Genomic DNA, 22,840 nt, shown 5'->3' with positions numbered 1-22,840 from the left:
GTTAGGTAGAGTTATTAAGCATTCTTCACAGAAGTTTTGTACATAAAGATTTATACCTAAGTATTTCACTTGGGGGGATACTAATGTAAATGGTATTGTGTTTTTAATTTCAAATTTTACTTGTTAATTGCTGGTATATCTGAAAATGATTTATTTTTGTATGTTGACCTTGTATCCTACAACCTTGCTATAATCTTTTATTAGTTCCGGGACCTTTTTTTGTCATTTCAGTGGAATTTTCCTGTAGACAATTTTGTCATCTGTAAACAAAGACAGTTAGATATCTTCCTTCTCTATCTGTACAAATTTTATTTCCTTTTCTTTTCTTAATGTTTCAGGTAGAACTTCCATTACAATATTGAAAAGGAGTTATAAGAGGAGACATTCTTGCCTTATTCCTGGTCTTAGTGGGAAAGCTTCAGGTTTTTCACCATTAAGTATGATCTTAGCTATAGGTTCTTTGAAGATAGTCTTCACTAAGCTAAGGAAGATTTCCTCTATTCCTAGGTTACTGAGAATTTTTACAATGAAGGAGTACTGGATTTTGATAAATGCTTTGTCTGCATCTATAGATCTGATTTTTCTTTTTAACCTATTAATATGATGAGTTATATTATTTTTTGAATGTTGAATCTTGTATACCTGGGGTAAATCGTACTTGGTTGTGGTGTATAGTTCCTTTTATACTTTGTTGGATTCAATTTGTTGGTATTTTGTTAAGAATTTTGCATGGGTGTTCATGAAAAATATCAGTCTGTAGTTTTCTTATAATATCTGTGGGTGTTTTGGTTAGCCAACTGTTTTTTCTCTCTAAAAAAAAAAAAGAACAAAGAAAGTGGAAATAAGGTTCTTATCAAATGTATAAATAAAATGTTTGAGACTGAAAGGATGGAACTTTCCAAATTTAGCATGCTCCAACCAAGTAAATGAAAACAATTCCCATGTTCAAACATGTTATCATGAATTTTGGAATATTTGGGAAAAAAATAGACTAACATCTTCTAGAAAGGTGAAAATAATAAGTTCAGATATCCAAAAGTGATGGAATAATAAAGGCATGAGATTTTTCACTAGCAACTAGATTCTAGTTGCCCATGTTTCAATGCAATCAAAATTCTGAATGGAATTTATTCCCAGTCTGAAATCATATATCTAAGAAAACCAGAAATCAAGCATGTAAATAAAATAAAAATATATTCATATGTGCCTAATATCAAACCTTACCTTCTGTAGACCAGAGGATTTATTTATTAAGAAAAAAAGTTAAGGAAGTAGGAAGAAATGGTATTTAGGAAACAGGAAATCCTATGATAGAGACATTAAAGAAAATCCTCAATTGATGGTAAAAGGCCAACTCTAGGACAACTGTGGGGCCAACCTGAGAAGAGAGAAGCCAAAGTCCCCACAAACTTTTTCCAAAAATAAAAAGAAAAGAAAACTTTCTTAGAATACTCATTATATTTGAAAGTATTACTAAAGAAACTTTCATCAGCAGACTTTGGAAATAAATCATTGATATGTAAGAAAAAAACCATGTAAACAAAATGGAAGAAGAAAATTTCATAATATGCTGCATCACTCAGCAGCATATAACATTTTCAAAGTCACAAAATGAACACATTTAAATTTAACAAAAAAAAAGATGATATCTCTTTTGGGAAGAAGTGAAAAGAAGTTTGTGAGGTGTGTGTGTGTGTGTGTGTGTATAAGTGCCAGCGTAAAGAGCTAAATTTATGTCTATTGTAGCAGGCAGTCAGTAGTTAATGTCTCAAATTTTTAAAAAATATTAATGTAAGAATGTTATTTAAGGGACGCCTGGGTGTTTCAGTTGGTTAAGCATTTGACTTCAGTTCAGGTCATGATCTCATAGTTCATGGGTTCGAGCCCCGCGTCAGGCTCTGTTCTGACAGTTCAGAGACTGGAGCCTGCTTCGGATTCTGTATCTTCCTCTCTCTCTGCCCCACCCCTGCACACACACTGTCTCTCTCTCTCTCTCAAAAATAAGTAAACGGTAAAAAAATTAAAAGGATGTTATTTAAAAATGTAGAGGTAAATACCAAAGGAAACAGTTCAAGCAGTTGAAAATGGTTACCTATGGGAATTAAGAATCAGAAAAGGGAAAGATGGCTCATGCATTGATGTTCTTCTTTATATGCATACTGGAATGTATAACTTTTAAAACTATAGAACACATAGTACTTTGGTGAATATTTAAAAATACATAAGCCATGAATATTCATAGCAATAGAGGAATCAAAGCTCTCAAACTGAGGGTAATTATTTATATAATTAGGGTAAATATATACAAAAAGCAAAGCATTATAGGACTGTTGAAAATGTTTGAGGATAATGGAAAAGTTTATCATCTAATATTTTGTATAATTATAAACTAATCAGACACTAAAAAAGACTGGAAGGATACACACTAAGATGTTAACAATGACCATGTCTGAGTAGAGGGAGTACAGAGGCCAGTATTTTTTTTTCCATTTACTCTTCTATTTTTCCAGTTTACTGAAATAAACATATATTTACTTTTGTGATGAGAAAAGTATTATTTTGCTGTGTACCTAATACAACAGTCTACTTGTGTCATCGCCTTTAAGTTCTTTCAGTATACTGTTGTGTATAATCCCTGTTTTGAGGAAGGTCTCAAATATAATCCCTATCTTTTGAGGAAGATCTCTCTGCAATATAGGTAGTGGAAGTGAGATGAGAAGCCAGGTCTGTGTGACCCAAACCATTTGGCAGACTCTTCCATGGTCACTACTGCCAGAAACTTCCTGTAGCGACCTGCCTGCAGCTCTTCCTTCCACAAGCTTGAGCTCTAGCCTACAGGAGTGCTTTTTGTTTTCCAGATACTCTATCCACATTTAAGTCTTTCCACCTTTGCTTGTTTTCAGTTGCCTGAAATGCCCTTTTTACTGGGAGACATCCTTCAAGACTTAGTTTGATTTTTCCCTACCCTACAAAAGAATCTCTAATTGCTTCCTCATCTCTCTTCATATTCCAACCATTTGTGGAAGCAGCCCTTAGTTCCAGCCTGCCTCACATTGTATTCTGTTAGGCTGTGTCTGCTTTCTCCACACTATGAATGTTTAAACACAGGAGTCATTCATCTTTTGATCCACACTATTTAGCACATAGTTTAGTTTTGTTTCACTTTTAAGTGGAATGGTGTATAACTAGCCCATTCATAAAATTTTCTTCTCTCACCTTCCACCATCCTCTCTCCCAGTGCACTTTTTGTTTTAAGTTATTACGATGTAATTTCTATACCCTTTAATATAAAATTTACCCTTTCAGGGGTGCCTGGGCAGCTCAGTCAGTTGAGGGTCTGACTTTTTTTTTTTTAAGTTTATTTTTGAGACACACACAGAGAGAGAGCATGAGCAGGGGAGGGGCAAAGAGAGAGGGAGATACAGAATCCAAAGCAGGCTCCAAGTTCTGTCAGCACAGATCCCGATGAGTTGGAACCCATGAACCACAAGATCGTGACCTGCACCGAAGCTGGTCAATTAAGCAACTGAGACACCCAAACGCCCTTAGTGTCCAACTTGAATTTTGGGTTGGGTCATGGTTCTCATCAGGGTCGTGGGATCAAACTCCATTGAGCTCCGTGCTGTGCGTGGAGCCTGCTTGAGATTCTCTCTCTGTCTCTCTCTCTCTCTCTCTCTTTTTCTCTCTCTCTTTCTCTCTCTCTCTCCCTCTCTCTCTCCCTCTCGCTCTCCCTCCCTTCCTCCCTCCCTCCCTCCGCCCCTCTCCCCTTCTCATGCTCTCTCTCTCTCAAAAAATTAAAAAATAAAATAAAATTTTATTTCAAAGTGTATAATTTAATGGTTTTTGGCATATTCTCAAGATTATGTAACTATCACCACTAATTCCAGAACATTTTCATCACCCTAAAAGAAATCTCATATACATTAGCAATGACTCCCCATTCCCCTTCCCTTCAGACCCTGGAAACCACCAATCTACCTTGTTTCTATGGGGTTGCATATTTTGGGCATTTCATGTAAACAGTATCTTTTGTGTCTTTCACTTAGCATGATGTTTTTAGGTTCTTCTACAGTGTAGTATGTGTCAATAATTGATTTCTTTCATGGCTCAGTAATATTTCATTGTATGGATACACAAAATTTTACTTACTTGTTTATTAGCTGGTAGATATTTGGGTTATTTCCACGTTTTAGATATATGTAAACACATATTATCCATTCTCTTGAGTATATACCTAGGAGTGGCATTTCAGAGGCATGAGGTACTCTTTATTTAACTTTTTGAAGAATTGTAAACTGTTTTCCAAAACAGCTGCACCATTTTATATTTCTGCCAGTACTGTATATGTGCTAATCTCTACACATCCTCATTCACATTTGTTATTGTCCATTTTTTTATTATAAAAATCTTAGTAGACGAAAAATGGCATCTTATTAATGTTTTGATTGGCATTTCACTGATGACTGATGACGTTGAGCATCTTTCCATATGCTTATTGGTCATCTGTGTATCTTCTTTAAAGAAGTGTTTCTTTAGGGACACCTGGGTGGCTCAGTTGGTTAAGCATACAACTCTTGGTTTCAGCTCAGGTCATGATTTCACAGTTTTGTGGGTTCGAGCCCCACACTGGGCTCTGCACTGACAGAGTGGAGCCTGCTTGAGATTCTTTCTCACTCCCTTTCTCTCTGCCCCTCCCCCACTTGCACTGTTTCTGTCTCTCTCAAAATAAATAAATAAAAAGAATGTCTATTTAAACATTTGCCTATATTTAAATCAGATAATTTATCTTTTATTGTTATGAGTTCTTTGTACATTCTAGATGCAAAGGCTTTGTCAGATAAAATTTGAAAACATTTCCCTTCATTCTATCTTCATTCTAGACAATGAAACATTGTCTTTATTTTGTTAATAGTATCCTTTACTGCACAAAAATTTTTAATTTTAATTATGGGCAATATATCTGTTATTTCTGTTTGCTTAGACTATGGTATCATATCTAAGAGACTAATCCAAGGTCACAGAGAAATAACAGCTATGTTTTCTTTCAAGAGTCTTATAGTTTTAGCTTTTACATTTAAGTCTTTGATCCGTTTAGATTTATTTTTAGTGTAGAATGAACACAGTGCTTTGTAAATAGAAGGTGCACAGAAAATGTTTCTTGAAACAAATTGAATTGAGAATGAGATGATTAGAATGTTGCCTTCTAAAAGAATTTTATTCTACTGGGTAAGTATTGAGCTAGTATTGTCCGGGCAGAGAGGTAAAAGATAAATATTAAAAAATGTCATGCACATCATGTATGACATGTGGGAAAGACACAGACATGTAATTCTGGAGACTTGAGATTATAGTTGATTTATTGAGAGTGTAATTATAATACACAAACAATGGTGAAACATGTGGCTCACTGTGAATGGTTACACCTTAATAAGAGAAGATTGTTTGTACCAGTCATCTAATTTTATTTGTACTATTAGTCAAGTTGCTTTGTGCCCTGGGGCAAGTTACTCCTTCTTTCTCAATCTCACTGTGAAAATTTGATAATGCCCAGGGATTACATATATTGTAGTGAGAAGAACGAAGAAACAAGTGTGAATCCTAGGTGACATAGAAATATGTCATATTGGTACTCCAAAGAAAGCACATAAGGAGAAGGTACACAAGAAATAAGAATACCCTAGAACTATCATCCAGGTGAGATAAGGGGCTGGAGGACCAGAATATGTAGTAACTGGGAGAAGAAAAGAAGACGATATTAAGAACAAGTTTTATGCAAATTATGTAATACATATCAAATGCAAAGGGTCATAATTTGATTTTTGTTTTTGATACATTAAAAATAAGCAATGAGGTCCATGTACACAATTAAGTAGGATATTAACCTTTAACTGATAGTGAAAATTAGGAATCAAGGTATGAATTCTTAGATAATAACATTATAATAACCCTGTAACATTTAATACATGGTTACTATCAAGTTACATTTCTCTCTCTCTCTTTCCTTTCTTTCCTTCCTTCTTCTTCTCTCATCTTTCTCTTTCTTTCTTTCTTTCTTTCTGTCTTTCTGTCTTTCTGTCTTTCTGTCTTTCTTTCTGTCTGTCTTTCTCCTTTTTCCTTTGTTCAGATTTTCAATTTCTTAAAGCAATATCCATTTTACTGGGTAATGCTATAGGAGCCAATGTTTGTCCCATACCAAATAGGAGCCAGCCTATTCCTAGGCTTGAGAGTATTTGTGCAACTGAATGGGAAGTCCTCCTGATACAATGCCCTTCTACAAACATTTGCCAAAATGCCCTTGTCCCTCTAATGAAGAAAATGAATCCAAAAGAAATGAACTAATATATAAATACATATTCATATATATTTCAAATTTCATATATATATGAAATGCAATTACTTATGTTTATACTACAACTCAAGGCACTTAAAATCTTGTGCCTTTTGCATTATTAGAAAAATCCTCGTTTCCTCATTCTGATTAGTGTTACTATGTCCACAAATCCTCTTTGAAAGTGAAAACAGTACTTTATAATCATCTCTAAGAACATAGCACCAAAAGGTCAGTGGTTACTGTAGGAGAAAAAGTCCCTAGGAAGTCCTTGGGAGAAAAGGAAGGAAGAAAGGAAGGAAAGAATAAAGGAAGAAAGGAAAGAAGGAAGGAAGGAAAGAAAGAAGGAATTTTTTGAAACAGGAATATTTAAATTATCTGTGTTGTTTCATGTAGCCAATGTTAGTTTAATTCTTTGAAATTTGATACTTCATATGACTTGCATTTCTCTATTAACCAGAATATGTAAGTATCCAGAACTCCTCGTCACCTATTTAGAAAGATTATTTTAATTACTCTTACCTTTTTAAAATACAGGAAATAAATTATAAACATTGTCTTCTTTGAAATTTATAGTTTCCATTACAGTGAAAATAATTTTATGTCATATCAGGCTTCTTTTCCATTAAAGATTATGTATAACTCTCTACAGAATTTCTTGGTTTCTTTCCCCATTGAAGAGACTACAGAAACCCTGCTAAATTTATAGATAAAAAGAGATGAGGGGTTTGACTGAAACATCTTCTGCTGAAAATTTTATTTCGTTTTAGTAAAATATGGTGCTAGACAATTTTCCTAACATATTTAGCTTCATTTCTCACTGAAAGGAAACATTGTAATTGAACAACATAACAATTAACATTATTCAAGTTTTTTTTTCCTTTATTTCACTTCTAATTTTATTTATGCCTCTTCCAAAGTATTGCATAAAAGTGTTTATTTAATTTTTCTTGTCAGTATTCCATGTTTTGATTCCTAAGTATATATTTCAAATAAAAGTAAGAAATTTGCCAATTGGGTTGGTTCTATTAAAGGAGAGGCTATCAGCAACAGGCCTTTTAGTAAAACCAAAGGAAGTAATATACATTCATGTGCATTTTATTGCTAAGAGCACATTTTATTGCTAAAAAGGTACAGAGGCCAAGGGCTTAATGCACTGATAATAATATCAGACACTGTATTTGCTTGTGTGTGTGTGTGTGTGTATGTGTGTGTGATTGTGAATAGAATAGCCAAGATTAATAATCTCGTTTATGTAAATATTCACTCTGAAATCCACAGAAAGACTTTTTTCTTTCTTTTTTTAAAAAACGCATTTAAATAAATATTTTTGGTGAAATTTTTATGACAGTAACACAAGTACTTTGAGGAAAAATTAATATTTTCAGTAAATTTAATTAGTTGAAGTAGAAATTTAGTGTTCAGTTGACACACTAGAGAATATTTGTGATATTTTACTAAAACTTCCGGAAGCCTTTTGAGAAAAATTAAGCTTCCTGATTATGTAAATTAACTTGGAAAAAGAGTTGAGCCGAAATTTATTTACATGCCTGTGTCTTAGAACCATTTGTTGTAAAATTTGGGGAAAGGAACTTTTAATTTGTGATGAAGTGTTAAGTGGTCCTTTTTTATTCAAAACAAGAGATATTTGAATTCCATTTTCCTTCCTTAAATGGAACATTATTAAATTGTTTGTATTTTGTAAGCTTCACTTTGATCAATAGTAATAGTTCCTAAAAATGCACATAAAATGCATTTTTAAACCAATAGAACATAACTTCTAAATGAAGTACTATTTTAAACTATGTCCTGCATCATCTTTTTTTGAAACCAACTAGTACTTTGTAAAAGTAAAAAATATATATTAATAAGGCTAATCTCAATGTCCCTGTTTTGAATTTTTTTTAAATAAAGGCATCCTGTAACAATTATTTTGCATTGTTTATATGTTTTGTTTTGTTTAGAAAAGGTACTCTCTTAATATACTAGATACCATCTTTCTAGGAAATTAATATCTTCACATTGAGAGTGTCAAACCTAGCCTCTTCTGAAGAGTTAACCTGACTAACCTGGCCCCAGCTACATTCTTTCCCTGATCTCCATTACGAGCAGTATTTACACAACTAATCTGGTACTTGTGGTTTCTTATTTTCCATTTACTTTTCTTTTTTTTTAAAACGTTTATTTATTTTTGAGACAGAGAGAGACAAAGCATGAACGGGGGAGGGTCAGAGAGAGGGAGACACAGAATCTGAAACAGGCTCCAGGCTCTGAGCTGTCAGCACAGAGCCCGAGGCGGGGCTCGAATTCACGGACCGTGAGCTCATGACCTGAGCCGAAGTCGGCCGCTTAACCGACTGAACCACCCAGGCGCCCCCATTTACTTTTCTTCATATGAATGTCTTCATCTTCTTTTTATGTGTAAAAAACAGTCTTTACTATTTTTTATTTATTAAAATTTTTTTTTCATGTTTATTTGAGAGAGAGAGAGAGAGAGAGAGAATGAGAGAAGGCCAGGGGTAGAGAGAGAGGGAGACACAGAATCCTAAGCAGTCTCCAGGCTCTGAGTTGTCAGCACAGAACCCAACTTGAGGCTTGGGCTCACAAACCACGAGATCATGACCTCAGCTGATGTCAGATGCTTAACTGACTGAGCCACCCAGGTGCCCCAAGAACTCACTCTTTAAAGCAGGCACTATGCATTAGTCACCTGGCTGTTCCATCTCATGCAGAGCTGTGAGCACTTAACAATTTCAGACTTCAGGGAAGAGTGTGGGCTTTGGGACCAGATAGGTTTGGATTTCGATTCTGGCTCTGCCACTTTATAATTATGATCTGGAAAAACTTTTTCCTCAATTTCCTCTTCTTTAAGATAGCAAGAAAATAAGAGTTACCTCACTATTAAGATTAGCAAAGACAATCTCAAAATCATGCCTAGCCCTCTAAACAGTTTTGTTCTTCAATTTATGTTATCTTTTATTCTCCTATTTTCACCTCTCTTCACAACTGCTGGCAAGAGTCTCTTTTTTTTTTTTTTTTTTTTTGTCTTCTCCTGACTCCCCCACTCCTTTTTTTTAATGGTTGCTTTTTTCGTGTCCCTAATTCAAAAGCTATATGAGAGACCTGGTAGAATTTTACTTACATTTGAAAAGTCTTGGCACTGAAGTAGGCAAAAACAAAAGCAAAAAACAAAAACACAACTTCAACTTATTTTAGAAATCACTCATGGTTGTTAGGATCAGTTTGAGATCTTATGCTTCATGGATTTACTTGCAAAATACTGAATGTTTATTTCATGGAATAGTTTGAAGAATTAGGTAATTTTTTGAAAGCATGGATATAAGAAGACCAAGGTAGTGGGTCAAATCAACATGTGGTTACTTGGTTTCACTGGATTTGGTGGCTTTGACACTATTTGTAACCTAAAGCAGTCAAATGAGTAACTTATTTATCCCAATCAGAATCCAACTCCATCTATAAAAAAAGAAAAACTCACATTCTATTCCTCCTTGATATTGTGAATGTAGCCACGTTGTTTTTCATGAAAAGCAATACCATAACTCGCTCATATTGATGGGAACATTGGAAACTCTAAATGACTTTGCCATGATCATATAGCTTTTGAATGTCTTGCTTCCACAATATCATGTGTTCCCCCACTAAGGAGCTCACTGTTTCTTTAACACCTGTTTTATGTCATTTTATATAAATTCCTTTCATTTTACTTACATTGCGAAGGGTTCCCTCCTATTGCTCCACTCTCCAGGGGTGGAGGTATAGCTGGAACATGTTATACTGTGGAAATTACTTCTAGAAAAGCACACTGACAATTGTTATTATTAACACAATTGATCACTAAGTTCTTATGTCTCAAAAGAGAGACATTGCTAACCAGACATTGCTAACCAGACCCAGATTCTACTAGGCTATCATAAGGGTGATATTTTGGTGAAAATTTTAATGATAGCAGAAATTTTGTAACTCTTTCAGCATTGGTTAGGTAAACAGCATTAGAACCTGTCAGCTAATTGATCCATTTATCTTCCTTAGTCCCACCATTTGGTGCCTCAGCCTCCAACCACTAAGTTTTGAGCATTGTGGGAAAGGTTTCATTGGCATCACTTATTGCCGTTAAAGCACTTCCCTTCTGAATGTTGGCTGCCAAAGTATGTGGTATCCTGTGGAGCAAGAGGATGAGGACATAGATTGCAGTGAGGCTGAACAGTTTGCACTTCCTAGCAGTGACACCAGACATCAATCTTTCCTAAAGACAGCCGAGAACACATGAATATAAGAACTCTTTAAAAAGAACAAGTGAGGCATTATCCAACCAAAAAAAAAAAAATGCCACCAAAGCATTTTCTTAGTAAGTTTCTCAAGGACGAAAATGTATTAAAATTACTTAAATTGTCATGTTGATTGTTTCAAGAAACAAATAAAAATCTATCTCTATAAGGTAGATATTTATGAGGCTGGAATTACTGATGCTATAGTGTTTGAGAATCATTTAATTGCATCTCAGAGTATGTGCTGTATGTTTTACATGTGCACATCAGCTGGCCTTGCAAAAGAATACTAATTTGGTCACAACTAATCTGTTTCACATGGTCTACAGCATCAGACGTGACATCATTATAAGAAATCACGTTATGCAACTCTGCAATGCTAGCAGAATGTGGTGGGTTTTTTTGTTGTTGTTTTGTTTTGTTTGTTTTTGGTCATTCGACAAGATTTTAGACATGTTGACCACAAGAAAAAGAAAATTATTAGGAGAGATGTGTTAAAATCATTGTTTTGACCTACACTAATTTGTTGTGTTATCTACTAATAAATGTGTGGTTGCTCAAATTCACATTGCACTGCAAAGCTCAGGGATCAAGGCAAGTTATTGTGGACTCCTAAGTGTTAGACTGTACTGAGAAATGGCTAATAGGAACCTTGGACTTTGATAATATGTTGCTTCATGTCTTTTAAACTTTAATCAACTTAAGCGATCTTCATTGCATGCGTAGTAACTTTACAAATAATAGTTTCTGATACAAATGACATTATAAAATATTTCTAACAACTTGTTTTTGAAATTATATTTAAGTAGAATGCTACTGCAAGAGGAAAGCATTTTTTTTCCAATAAAAAATATGGTTATTTGTATTTGACCATTAGGATTAAGACCGGTTCACAGTACAACCTCAAATATTTGGAACAACAGAAAAGAGTGAGAAAGAGGATGCATGAAAGCCTTATGTATTTTGACAATTTTTTTGTTTTTGTTTTCTATATGGGAATTTAAAAATGATCAGGGAGTTTTGTGTAGATATATTAGTTATTTGTCTTTGTTTTTATTTTTTGAGATTCTTAAAAGAAAATATGACAAAGTGATATGTCATGTTTGTATTCTCCCAACCTCAAAAGTGTATCAAAAATACATATCTCCAGGTAAAGATTAATTTTGTGATGAGGTAGGTTTAATTAAGAGCAAGTGGGATAGCTCTAGAGGTAGGTTTAATTAAGAGCAAGTGGGATAGCTCTAGTAGGGACATTCTGCAAATGGTTACGAAAACTAAACACAGCACTCCAGGATAGGCTCCAAGTTTGATATTCTAACTTCAGGACCAGAGGGGCTGCAATAGGTCATATGATAATATTTAATATATTTTGAAGAATTAGAGGAGAATGTTCTTCAGTATGAAAGCTATCTTATTACTCTAGAATTTGACTATGTCAAGTACAGTTTTTGAGTTTTTTCATGCCCTCTTCCCTATAATTTTTCTAAAACGTCAAATCTTTGAAGAAAGAATATCTTAAATTCTATTATTTGACTTCACAAATAATCATGTTCCTCTATGTTACTTTTGTCATTCAACATTTTTCTTCATATTTTCTCATTTTTTTAATGTTCCCATTACTAATAAAACCAACTCTTGGGCCTGTTTGCTGCAGTGTATTAGAAGAAAATATCACAAGCTTCAGTGAGGTCATTTTTAAAAATTTACTTTTATAGGGGTGGATGGGTGGCTCAGTTTGTTAAGTGTCTGACTTTGGCTCAGGTCATGATCTCAGGGTTTGAGTTCGAGCCCCACATCGGCCTCTGTGCTGACAGCTCAGAGCCTGGAGCCTGCTTTGGATTCTGTGTCTCCCTCTCTCTCTGCCTCTCCTCCACTTGTGCCCTCTCTCTTTCTCTCTCAAAAATAAATAAAATGTACAAAAAATTATTTTTACAGAAATACTGGTTTTTGTCCTGATTATATGCTAAGCCTTGCGTAACTATCGAAAGAGAGGTCAGAGGATACAAAAAAGCACTGAGGTTGCTTCTGTTTTGAGGTCTTCCCAGTCTATTCTCTCCTGCCTGGGGACTGAGAAGACATGATGCGATTTAGAAGGAAAGGACAACAGAAGACAGAAAGCAAGACAATTAAATAGATTCAAGGCATAATATGTATGGAATTTCCCCTAAGGAATTCAGACCTAGAAGTCAACAGACACCTATAGACTGAAGTATTTGGGAACCATCATTTTTTTGGATAAGCATTTATTGAAGTCATTGCAGGTCATGGCACACCATGAAAAACAAGAAGCAAGGAGCAAAGAAAAATAAATTAGTCCCTTTAAATAGGTGAGAAAAGGGGAAGAGGTTAGGAAAATGCACCTGGCCTGAAAAATGAGGAGAACTGGGAGCAAGGGAAAGGGAAAGCCAGAGGGAGAGGTTTTCAAGATAGATTCAGTGGACAAATGTTTTAGAAAGTTCAAATAGAATGACACCTAAAAGAAGTCTTTAGCTTTGACAATAAAGAGGCCAGTAATGATTTTGGAGAGAATTAAGTGCCATTAAGAATGAGCTTAAGAATGAATAGGAGTTAAGAAAGTAAATAAATTTCTCTTTTAAGATGTTTAAGGTGAAAAAAAAATTAAAGGAACGGAAGGTCAATGGATCATGTTTTACAAAGTGGAGTGTTTGGTTATGATTGAAATTAAAGAGAAGGAATAGTGTAAAGAGAAATTAAAAAAAACATTGCTTTTACTAATGAGAAAGTTGAACAAATAAAATAGTGTGACATGGTTATTGATTATTCAAATGAGCCAGTTTTTAATAAACACAGGTTTAATCAAGAAAAATATATTGATGTCTACCATGCAAAGACACGATGAGGCACTATAGAAAATACAAAGACAAGTTAATCTCCTTAATTAAGAAGCCTATAAAACAGAGGGAGATGCAAAATAGTAGAGTATTCGTAATGCTGGAGGCCTAGGAATAATAAACATTATATAATAATTGTGACTGGGAGGGTTAGAAAATGACATATGCAGTGATCCTTGAAAGATGAAGAATATTTTGATGGGTCACACAAGGACAGGGGACCATGAAAGTGCTGAGGGTATTCAATCCCAGAGAATAGAGGGTATGCAACAAAGAGAAAGAGGAAGGTGCATAATTTTTTAGTGTAATATTCCTGTATCATAAACTGTTACTCTTCGGATTTTACCTCAATCATTTAAAATATGTTAAAGCCACTCTTAGCTTGTTGGCTGTACAAAGCAGGTTGTGGGCTGGATTTGGTCCATGACCAAATAAATTCTAATGGATTTTTTTTTTTACTTCATACTAAAAAGTTGTATCTTCTCTTTTGCTCTTTTCAAATTTTAAAAGCATATAAACATATAATTGGAGAACTCTCATTCTAAAATTCTACAAGATAGAATTAAAAGCTTCCATTTGAATATCATGTTTTAAAAATCTATTAAAATTGTGATTCCAAGAGAGGTTAGAATTGGAAAAGGTCAGTGTTTTATAGTGTTAGATTTCTTGTCAAAGGCAAGAGGGTTATTCTCTCCATCCACAGGTGAGAAGACACTTCAGTAGACTTACTTAGATATATTTTAGATATGTAAAATAGACTCTTTTGCTTATAGACACAAATGTCTCATCATTCTGAAAACTTTCTCCGAAGTAACCCCATTCTTTGTTATATATGCTAAAAATATATTTTAATAAAACTCTCAGGTATCTAAATTGGGTTTCATCAAAATTGAAACTTATGTTCTTAAGACACTTAGAAATGAAAAGTCAAGCCATAGCAGAGGAGAAAATGTTTGCAAATCACATATCTAAAAAGGACTTGTATAATGAATATATAAGATTTCTGAAAACTCAATAATAAGACTACAACTCCATTAAAATGGGGGCACAAATTTTGATTAGATAGTTCAAAGAACATGTATAGATGGCAAATAACCACATGGAGAGATAATCATAGTCATTAGCTATTATGGCAATGGAAAGTAAAACTTCAATGTGATACAATTATACAAGTCTTAGAATGCTATGAAACAATGGAGTACTACGTGGCAATGAGAAAGAATGAAATATAGCCCTTTGTAGCAACGTGGATGGAACTGGAGAGTGTGATGCTAAGTGAAATAAGCCATACAGAGAAAGACAGATACCATATGGTTTCACTCTTATGTGGATCCTGAGAAACTTAACAGAAACCCATAGGGGAGGGGAAGGAAAAAAAAAAAGAGGTTAGAGTGGGAGAGAGCCAAAGCCTAAGAGACTCTTAAAAACTGAGAACAAACTGAGGGTTGATGGGGGGTGGGAGGGAGGGGAGGGTGGGTGATGGGTATTGAGGAGGGCACCTTTTGGGATGAGCACTGGGTGTTGTATGGAAACCAATTTGACAATAAATTTCATATATTGAAAAAAAAGAAACAAATAAATTAAAAACAAAATTAATAATGCCAAGGGTTGCTAGACATGTAGAGAAAATGTAACTCTCATACACTGCTGGTGGTAGTACAAGAAAATAAATGCACAGCCACTGGAAAATGGTTTGATTGTTTCTTTACAACCTAAATGTAAATATACTATACAGCTCAGTAATCTCACTCCTGAGTATTTGCCCAAGTGAAATGAAACTTAGGTTCTGAGAAAAAAACTATATTAGAATGTTTATGGATGCTTTGCAATTGCCCCAAACTGGAAGCAACTAAAATGTTCTTCAACTAGTGAATGAATAAAAACAAAACAAAAATTTTGATTCAACCATTAAAATGGAATACTACTCGGCAAAAAAAAGGAAAAACAAAGTACAGATAAAATGGAGAAGTCTGTAATGCATTATGCTTAGTAAAAGAAACCAGACTCAAAAGGCTAAATACTATGTAATTTATTTATATGAAATTCTCAAAAAGCAAAACTATAGTAAAGCATTCAAATCAATGGAAATGAAAGACTGGGAGAATGAGGCCTAGGGGATTGACCACTATATTATCCACTTGTTTGTAACACATTAGTGGCTTAGCTCACAGTCTCTGTGGGTCTGGAATCTGGGCACAGTTTATTAGTTGAGTGCTTCTGGCTCAAGGTCTTTCACGAGGTTGTAGTTAAGCAGTTAAACTGTCTGCTAGCTGCAATGTTACATGAAGGATCAGCTGGGGGAAGATCTGCTTCCAAATTTACTTACATGGTCGTTGGCAGGATTCAATTCCTTGTGGAGTTTGAGCTGAGGTGCTTAGTTCCTCACTGGTTAGCTTGGGGCCTCTCCTGATTCCCTACCATATGTGCTTTTCAAAAAGGCAGTTCACAACATGGTGACTGACTTTCCTTAGAGAATTTGAGAATATAAGAGCACTCGAGATGTAAGCCTCTGTCTTTTTACAACCTAATATCACAATTGACATCCCATCACCTTTGCCAAAATTATATTCATTAGAAGGGAATTATTAAATCCAGCCCACACTCAATGGGAGGGATTATACAAGGGATGAACATCCACAAGGGCAAGGATCACTGGGGGCTCTCTGAGAGGCTACCTCCCATAGACAGCCTTCTAGATCCCAGTGATTCATTTTTTTCCTGAATTCAAAACACCCTCACCTTCCCCAAGGTCCCAAGAGTTTCATCCCATTACGTTATCAGTTCACAGTTCAGAATATCATCATCTGATCAGGGAGCCATGTTCGAGTTTACTTGCCACAAGCACAAAGTGCAATGAGGAATTTTTTGGGTTGGTCAGAACTGTCCTGTATCTTGATTGCGATTACACAGCTGTATTTGCTTGGTAAAAACTCATATTACCGAGTACTAAAAGGGATGGATTTCACCATATGTAAGCTATACTTCAATTAAAAAAAAATGTTAACAAACTCAAGAATATAACATACACATAAACACACATATTGCATTAGATTTTGGCTAAATCAAATGATTGGTCAATGTATTAATAAAATATATTTATACAAGTCTATATTTTAATACTGGAAAGTAACATAATGTTTCTAGCTATATTATTGAAAAGCCATAACAACATCCTGTATGCTTGTATAATCAGTAATTCGCTAATAGGAAAAGAAAATTGTTATGGACTATAACTTATAATTACGTTAGTTCATTGATAGAAAGAAGTTTATTCTTAAAATATCATCTTTCCTCTTTAATATTTGTTTTTATTCCTTAGAACAGATAATTCATCAATTCACATATTAGTGAAAATGAACATATTTGAAAGTGTACTATTAATCTGTTATTTTGCTTATAAAAGAACTACTGAAATAATTTTCTATAAAACGCATTTTTATAACCACTTTCTAAATGATTTACTTCAAGTAAGGTGCATATAAACTGTGGGAAAAAATCTTATATTTTTTTCTTGTTTTTCCTAGTTCTGAAAAGTGACAGAGGTAAGGCAGTAGGATCCAGTTACTGTACCCTGTTTATACAGCTGTACTTCATTGAACGAAGTCTTGTGTTACACACAGTTTGTGATAGGAAGTAAATGCTTTTAAAACAACCAAAGAGATAGGTCTTTAACCTCCACCTTTGTGGATTCTTTGTTCCACCATTTAGCTTCTGTGGAAGTTATAGGAAATAGTTTAAATATATCCTATTACTCTCTAATTGGGCCTCATCTGATTAGCTCATCCCCTTCTGAATTCATAACATGCATGCATTATGATGAGTTTTTAAAGTAAATCCCAACAAGTCCAACAAAATGGACAATGATTTTTTTGTAACAAAGCTTTTAAGTAATAGGTTCCAAAATGTTTAATAATGGTTATGTTCTAAAGAGAAAATGGTGTTTGGATTATTTTAGAGCCTAACTCTACAAGGAGTTTTAAAAGGCTTAGTAGATTCATCAAGTTTATTACCTCTTGATAATATTTCACACAACATTTGAAGATATCAAGTGCCACAGGATTCTTTGTAAATCTCTTATTTGAAGTGTATAACTAGTCAATAAGCAAGAGATTAAGATTCTAGGTTATTTCAAGGATTATGCTTGGGAAGTTTGGGGTCATTATGATGAAATAGTTTTCATTTGCATAAGAGCAATTTCCTTAATTGGTTGGATAGACATACAAGGTAATTACTAGGAATGATTAAAATGTCAACCAATCAGGGGTGCCTGGGTGGCTCAGTCACTTAAGCATCAGGGTCTTGACTTAGGCTCAGGTCAAAATTTTAGGATTCATGGATTTGAGGCCTGCATTGGGCTCTGCACTAACATCACGGAGTTTGTTTGGGATTCTCTCTCTCTCTCTCTCTCTCTCTCTCTCTCTCTCTCTCCCTCTACCCCCACTCATGTGCTCTGTTGCTCTCTCTCAAAATAAGTAAATACACTTAAAAAATGTCAACCAATCAGGACCTAAGTTACACATAAACTTACGGTTTATGAAAATACTTGCCCCCCCTGAAAGTATATAACTTTAATAGTAATGACTTCTGATGGAGAATTGTATTCATAATTCTGTTCATAATCTTTCCATTTTCAGAGAGTTAAGTCCTTCTTAAATCTGAGCTGTCATTTATTTACCAAAAATTCTTTTGCAATTTTGTTTGGTAACTCTATATAGATTGTCCAGAGATTTTTCATTTCCTAAATGAGTAGCAGAGAAGTCCACCCAGATTGGTGAGGGAGGGATATATATATATATATAAAATCTTCTAACAAATTATTCCGCCACATGCAAGGTATTTTAACTTCTAGTATAGGGCTACTGTAAACATCCATACCCAATATTTCCATTTTTAGTCTGTTTGGTCCCCATGTGTGCAAGACTAAAGGATTTAATTTCTAATATATACTGGCATGGATACAGTGATCATATCACATGGTTAATTTTGTCTCCTATACCTCCTATCTCCTATATTTGTAGCAAAGAACTTAATTATAGTTAGTTTAGCTAAGAACATACTTTCTTTTAACTGAATAGACTATAATGTGGTATCTGTAATTTTGATAGGAAATAAAAAATATGCACAGAGTGAAAAATGTGGGATTGTTCTATTCTGTCTACTAAGGAGGTCACTAGAGTGACATATTGTTGTAGAAAAAAAACAAGGAACTATCCGTTTGGGATGTAAATGAATTGCAAGGCTGTATGTGAACAGTCTGCATAATACTTGATGAAAATATACAACTTACATTTAATTTTTTATTATAAGGATGAAACAGCAATTATGTGTGGAAATTTTAAAAATGATAGTGTAAGATACTGGATATTTGTAAGGTATTGGAAAAGATATATGTTAACTAATATATTTCTATAAATAAAAATGAATTGTTAGATCTTAGGACAAAATATTACTCTGCTCTGCCTTTTATTCCAATAGACAGATTTTGAGACATTTAAAAAGCCATCAGGAAGAAATTTTATTTACTATTTAATTCCAAAATTTATACCAGTTTCTCCCATTACATTATTCTTCTTTAATTATAAGTATATTATCACATACTGAAAAATCATCACTATCCATTGACTGCATTGTTACAACACTGACGGTCAGCTTTTATGATTTGTCATATTATAATAATACATTAGCAAGTATAAATTTTGGAAGTCATTTCAGCTTGCTGGAGGCATTTCATTATTTCACATACACTATCCATACTTATTGGCTATGTTTCAGTTTTCTTATTTGTTTGTAATTTGTACCCTCACTGTTTCCAAGAGTCATTTGAAGCAGCTTATTTTAATTATAATTATATTGGCTAGGTTTTTCAGAGATGTTCCAGATTTTTCTTCCTCACTTAACAAGAGCAGCATACATAACTGAAAATGTAAGTTGCTTTGTTCTTATTCTCATGGCTCATTTCAAATTATGTGTTTTGCAGAGGTTAATATTATGTGGGCTGGACACCAAACCCACCACAGTTCTGAAGACTACAACTTATCCACAGCACTGAGGCAATCTGTTTTCCAAATATATACTTCCTGGGTAAGTTGTATAAAATTGAATACATATAATAATATAATACATTTTTAATTTTTTAATTAAAAAAAAATTTTTAGTGTTTATTTTTGAGACAGAGCGAGAGACAGAGTGCAAGTGTGGGAGGGGCAAACGGAGAGAGACAGACACAGAATCTTATGCAGGCTCCAGGCTATGAGCTGTCAGCACAAAGCCTGACATGGGGCTCGAACTATGAACCATGAGATCATGACCTGAGCTGAAGTCAGATGCTCAACCGACTGAGCCACTCAGCCACCCCATAATACATTTTTTAAAGTCTCAATTGTTTCCATTTCTTCCAAGTAATCTAAAATAAAGTGTTTTATTAATGCTTTTGTCTCCTTTCATAAGGCAAGATACATATGAAGCAAGTGGTATTTTACAATGGTAGTCTTTTATTTGATAAAACAAAACAAAGCAAAACAATAACAACAACAACAAAAACACAATTTCACCTTGAGGTATACAGCAAGGTGGGAGATTAGCTGTCTACTTTTTTTATTTACTATAACTAATGACAGTGATGTATAGGAAATGTATCTTAATTCATATATATGCAAAGATTTCACGAGAAACTTTTTTTAAGTTTATTTATTTAGTTTGAGAGAGAGAGACAGTGAGAGTGAGCAGGAGAGGGGCAGAGAGAGAGGAAAAGAGAGAATCCCAATCAGGCTTCACACTGTCAGCATGGAGCCTGACCCAGGGCTCAATCCCATGAACCATGAATCATGATCTGAGCTGAAATCAAGAGTCAGCTGCCTAACTAACTGAGCCACTGAGGCACCCCAAGATTTCATTAGAAACTTTTAAAAGCAGTTTTAAAAAATTCAGTTCCCATTTCTCCATGCCCAAGTGAAATCTATGTAAATTCTTTGTTTTTTGTATACATATTAGAGCAGTTAATATGATGCTCAATAAAAATTTTGGCTCTAAAATATTTTTACACAAGGAAATGAGCAGACTAATGAAAACCAGAAATAGCCTCTATTTTGAAGTTTCTTCTGATTCCCTGGCATACTTGACCCACTTGGTAATAGCCCTTATCTGTGATTGTCACTCTTTATGTCTCCATAGCTATCCAAATGACTGCTGCTAAGAGGCATACTGACATAAATAAAAGGTCAGAGTTAGCAACACACCTGTCTGGCTCAGTCGGTAGAGCGTCTGACTCTTGATTTCAAGGTCTTGAGTTCGAGCACTCATTGGGTATAGATACTACTTTAAAAAAAGGAGAGGAGCGCCTGGGTGGCCCAGTCCATTAAGTGTCGGACTTCAGCTCAGGTCATGATCTCAGGGTTCGTGGGTTGGAGCCCCACATCGGGCTCTGTGCTGACAGCTAGTAACCTAGAGCCTGGTTCAGATTCTGTGCCTCCCTCTCCTTGCTCCTTGCCCGCTCACATTCTGACACCGTCTCTCTCAAAAATAAATAAACATTAAAAAATTTTTAAAAAAGGAGAAAGTGTTATCACTCTGTAAGTGCATTCATCAATAAGCTATTTATTAACTATAACTTATAATGTTACAGCACTTGTATGGTTCTTTATAGTTTGCAAGGCACTTTTACATACCATTTATTGAATACTTTCTGTGTTCCTGACAAACTTCTAAGATTTCTTTATGCATTAACTTTTTGATCTTCATGGCAACTTTATGAGACAGGTACTAATATAATGCTCATTTTAAAATGACACTGAGTCCATAGTTCAGTTATAAAACTAGTAAAAGGGAGTGTTGAATTTGAACTCATTCAGCTGAGTTCAGTTCAACTGGATGCAGGGTCCCTGATCTTATCCTCCACACCAAATACTCTTTTATTTGCCTCTATATTGTTTTTCACTTATATTACTATGCTAGATCAAGTGTTACTATTATCAGGGAACCAAAGATCAGTGAGGTTAATTACACAGCTAGTACGTGACAAAGTCCCATATTTGAAACCAGATGCTTCATAAAAATATATATACTGGCCTGTGTTTTAATCCAAACAGCAGCATAGGCAAAACAAATCTATAAGTCACTGATGGTACAAATACATTTGCTGAAAGAGATATTAAAAGAAATCCAGGTCCCACCCCCTACATCACACATCTGTGTTACTGTGTGTATTAATTTCCTAGGGCTGTCATGATACAGTCTCACAAGCTTAGTAGCTTCGAACATCAGAAACCTGTTGTGTCATAGTTTTAGAAGCCAGAAGTCTGAAATCAAGGTGTTGGCAGGGCCATGGTCCCTTCCCTGAAGACTCTAAGGAAGGATATGTTCTACTACTGTCTCTGAATTTTTTAGGTTCTGATAGTTCCTTGACATTTGGGGGCATAAGGCTAGTCTTCATATGGGGGTCTCCCTGTCTATATCGAGATTTCTCCTTTTCTTTTTATATAAGGACAAAAGTCATATTGGATTAAGCCCCACCTACTCCATTATGAGCACATCTTAACTAATTATATCTGTAAGGGCTGTATTTACAAATAAGATCACATTCTAAAGTAGGGGATAGGATTTCAACCCATGAATTTTGTGGGGGACACAATTCAATATATAACATGCTTTAACCAACATAGGTGGAAAAGAAAGAGCATATATCTTTTCCATATCCTTACAGTTTGTGCTGAAACTCTGAATGATTCATTGTGAAAGAAATTATGACCTATGTCACAGTTGGATAGCTCAAGACTGGTCTAGGGCTCCAGTGAATAAAAGGAACAGGCCTCTGATGGAGGCGAGGGATACTGACTATCCTCCCTTCTTAAGAAATAGCTTCATAATGCAAACGTTTATTATCCTGTACATAGGCTAAACATAGCCTATACATAAACATATTGGCCTATATATAGGCTAAACATGTCCCTGATTAAAACAATGATCTCAAAAATCTTTATTCTCTCTTGAGTTATGTATTTCCCTTTGCATAAAGATAAGTCAAGCCTCCAGTGTTTACATTTGGGGGGATAAAGCCTCCAAGAAAAGATGTAGCTGTATTTGAAGTTGGTCCAGGAAATTAATGCAGTGTGTAAATTGATTATCTGAAGAATTATCAAAGGAGAGTTTTTATCAGAGCACCATAGATTTCAGAACTAGAGGAGATCTGGGAGACAATATATTTAAATCATCTATTTTAAAAGCTACAAAATGAATCTCAGAGGAGCCCACTACCTCATACAGTATTGAACATTGCTGGTTGGAATCTGAATCCGACATTTGGCTCCAAGTTTATGGTAATCTTTACCCTAGTTTCATTTGCGACATTCCCCTTATTAAGTCAATGCATTCAAAGCTAC

The 22,840-nt window shown here is 34.7% G+C and overlaps 1 protein-coding gene across 1 annotated transcript in view; it reads left to right on the top strand.

The window, feature by feature from the left end:
- Positions 1–22,840, top strand: part of AGMO (alkylglycerol monooxygenase) — a 192,058-nt gene that overhangs the window by 101,425 nt on the left and 67,793 nt on the right. Inside the window, exon 4 of the mRNA XM_042977212.1 lies at positions 19,444–19,547. Within this exon, the coding sequence (XP_042833146.1) occupies positions 19,444–19,547 (104 nt within the window). The remainder of the gene's footprint in view (positions 1–19,443; positions 19,548–22,840) is intronic.

The sequence above is a fragment of the Panthera tigris genome, chromosome A2 (assembly GCF_018350195.1).
Source record: "Panthera tigris isolate Pti1 chromosome A2, P.tigris_Pti1_mat1.1, whole genome shotgun sequence".
Classification (NCBI taxonomy): domain Eukaryota; kingdom Metazoa; phylum Chordata; class Mammalia; order Carnivora; family Felidae; genus Panthera; species Panthera tigris.
The sequence above is the reverse complement of the archived record's forward strand: the minus strand, read 5'-3'. Positions and strand labels throughout refer to the sequence as shown.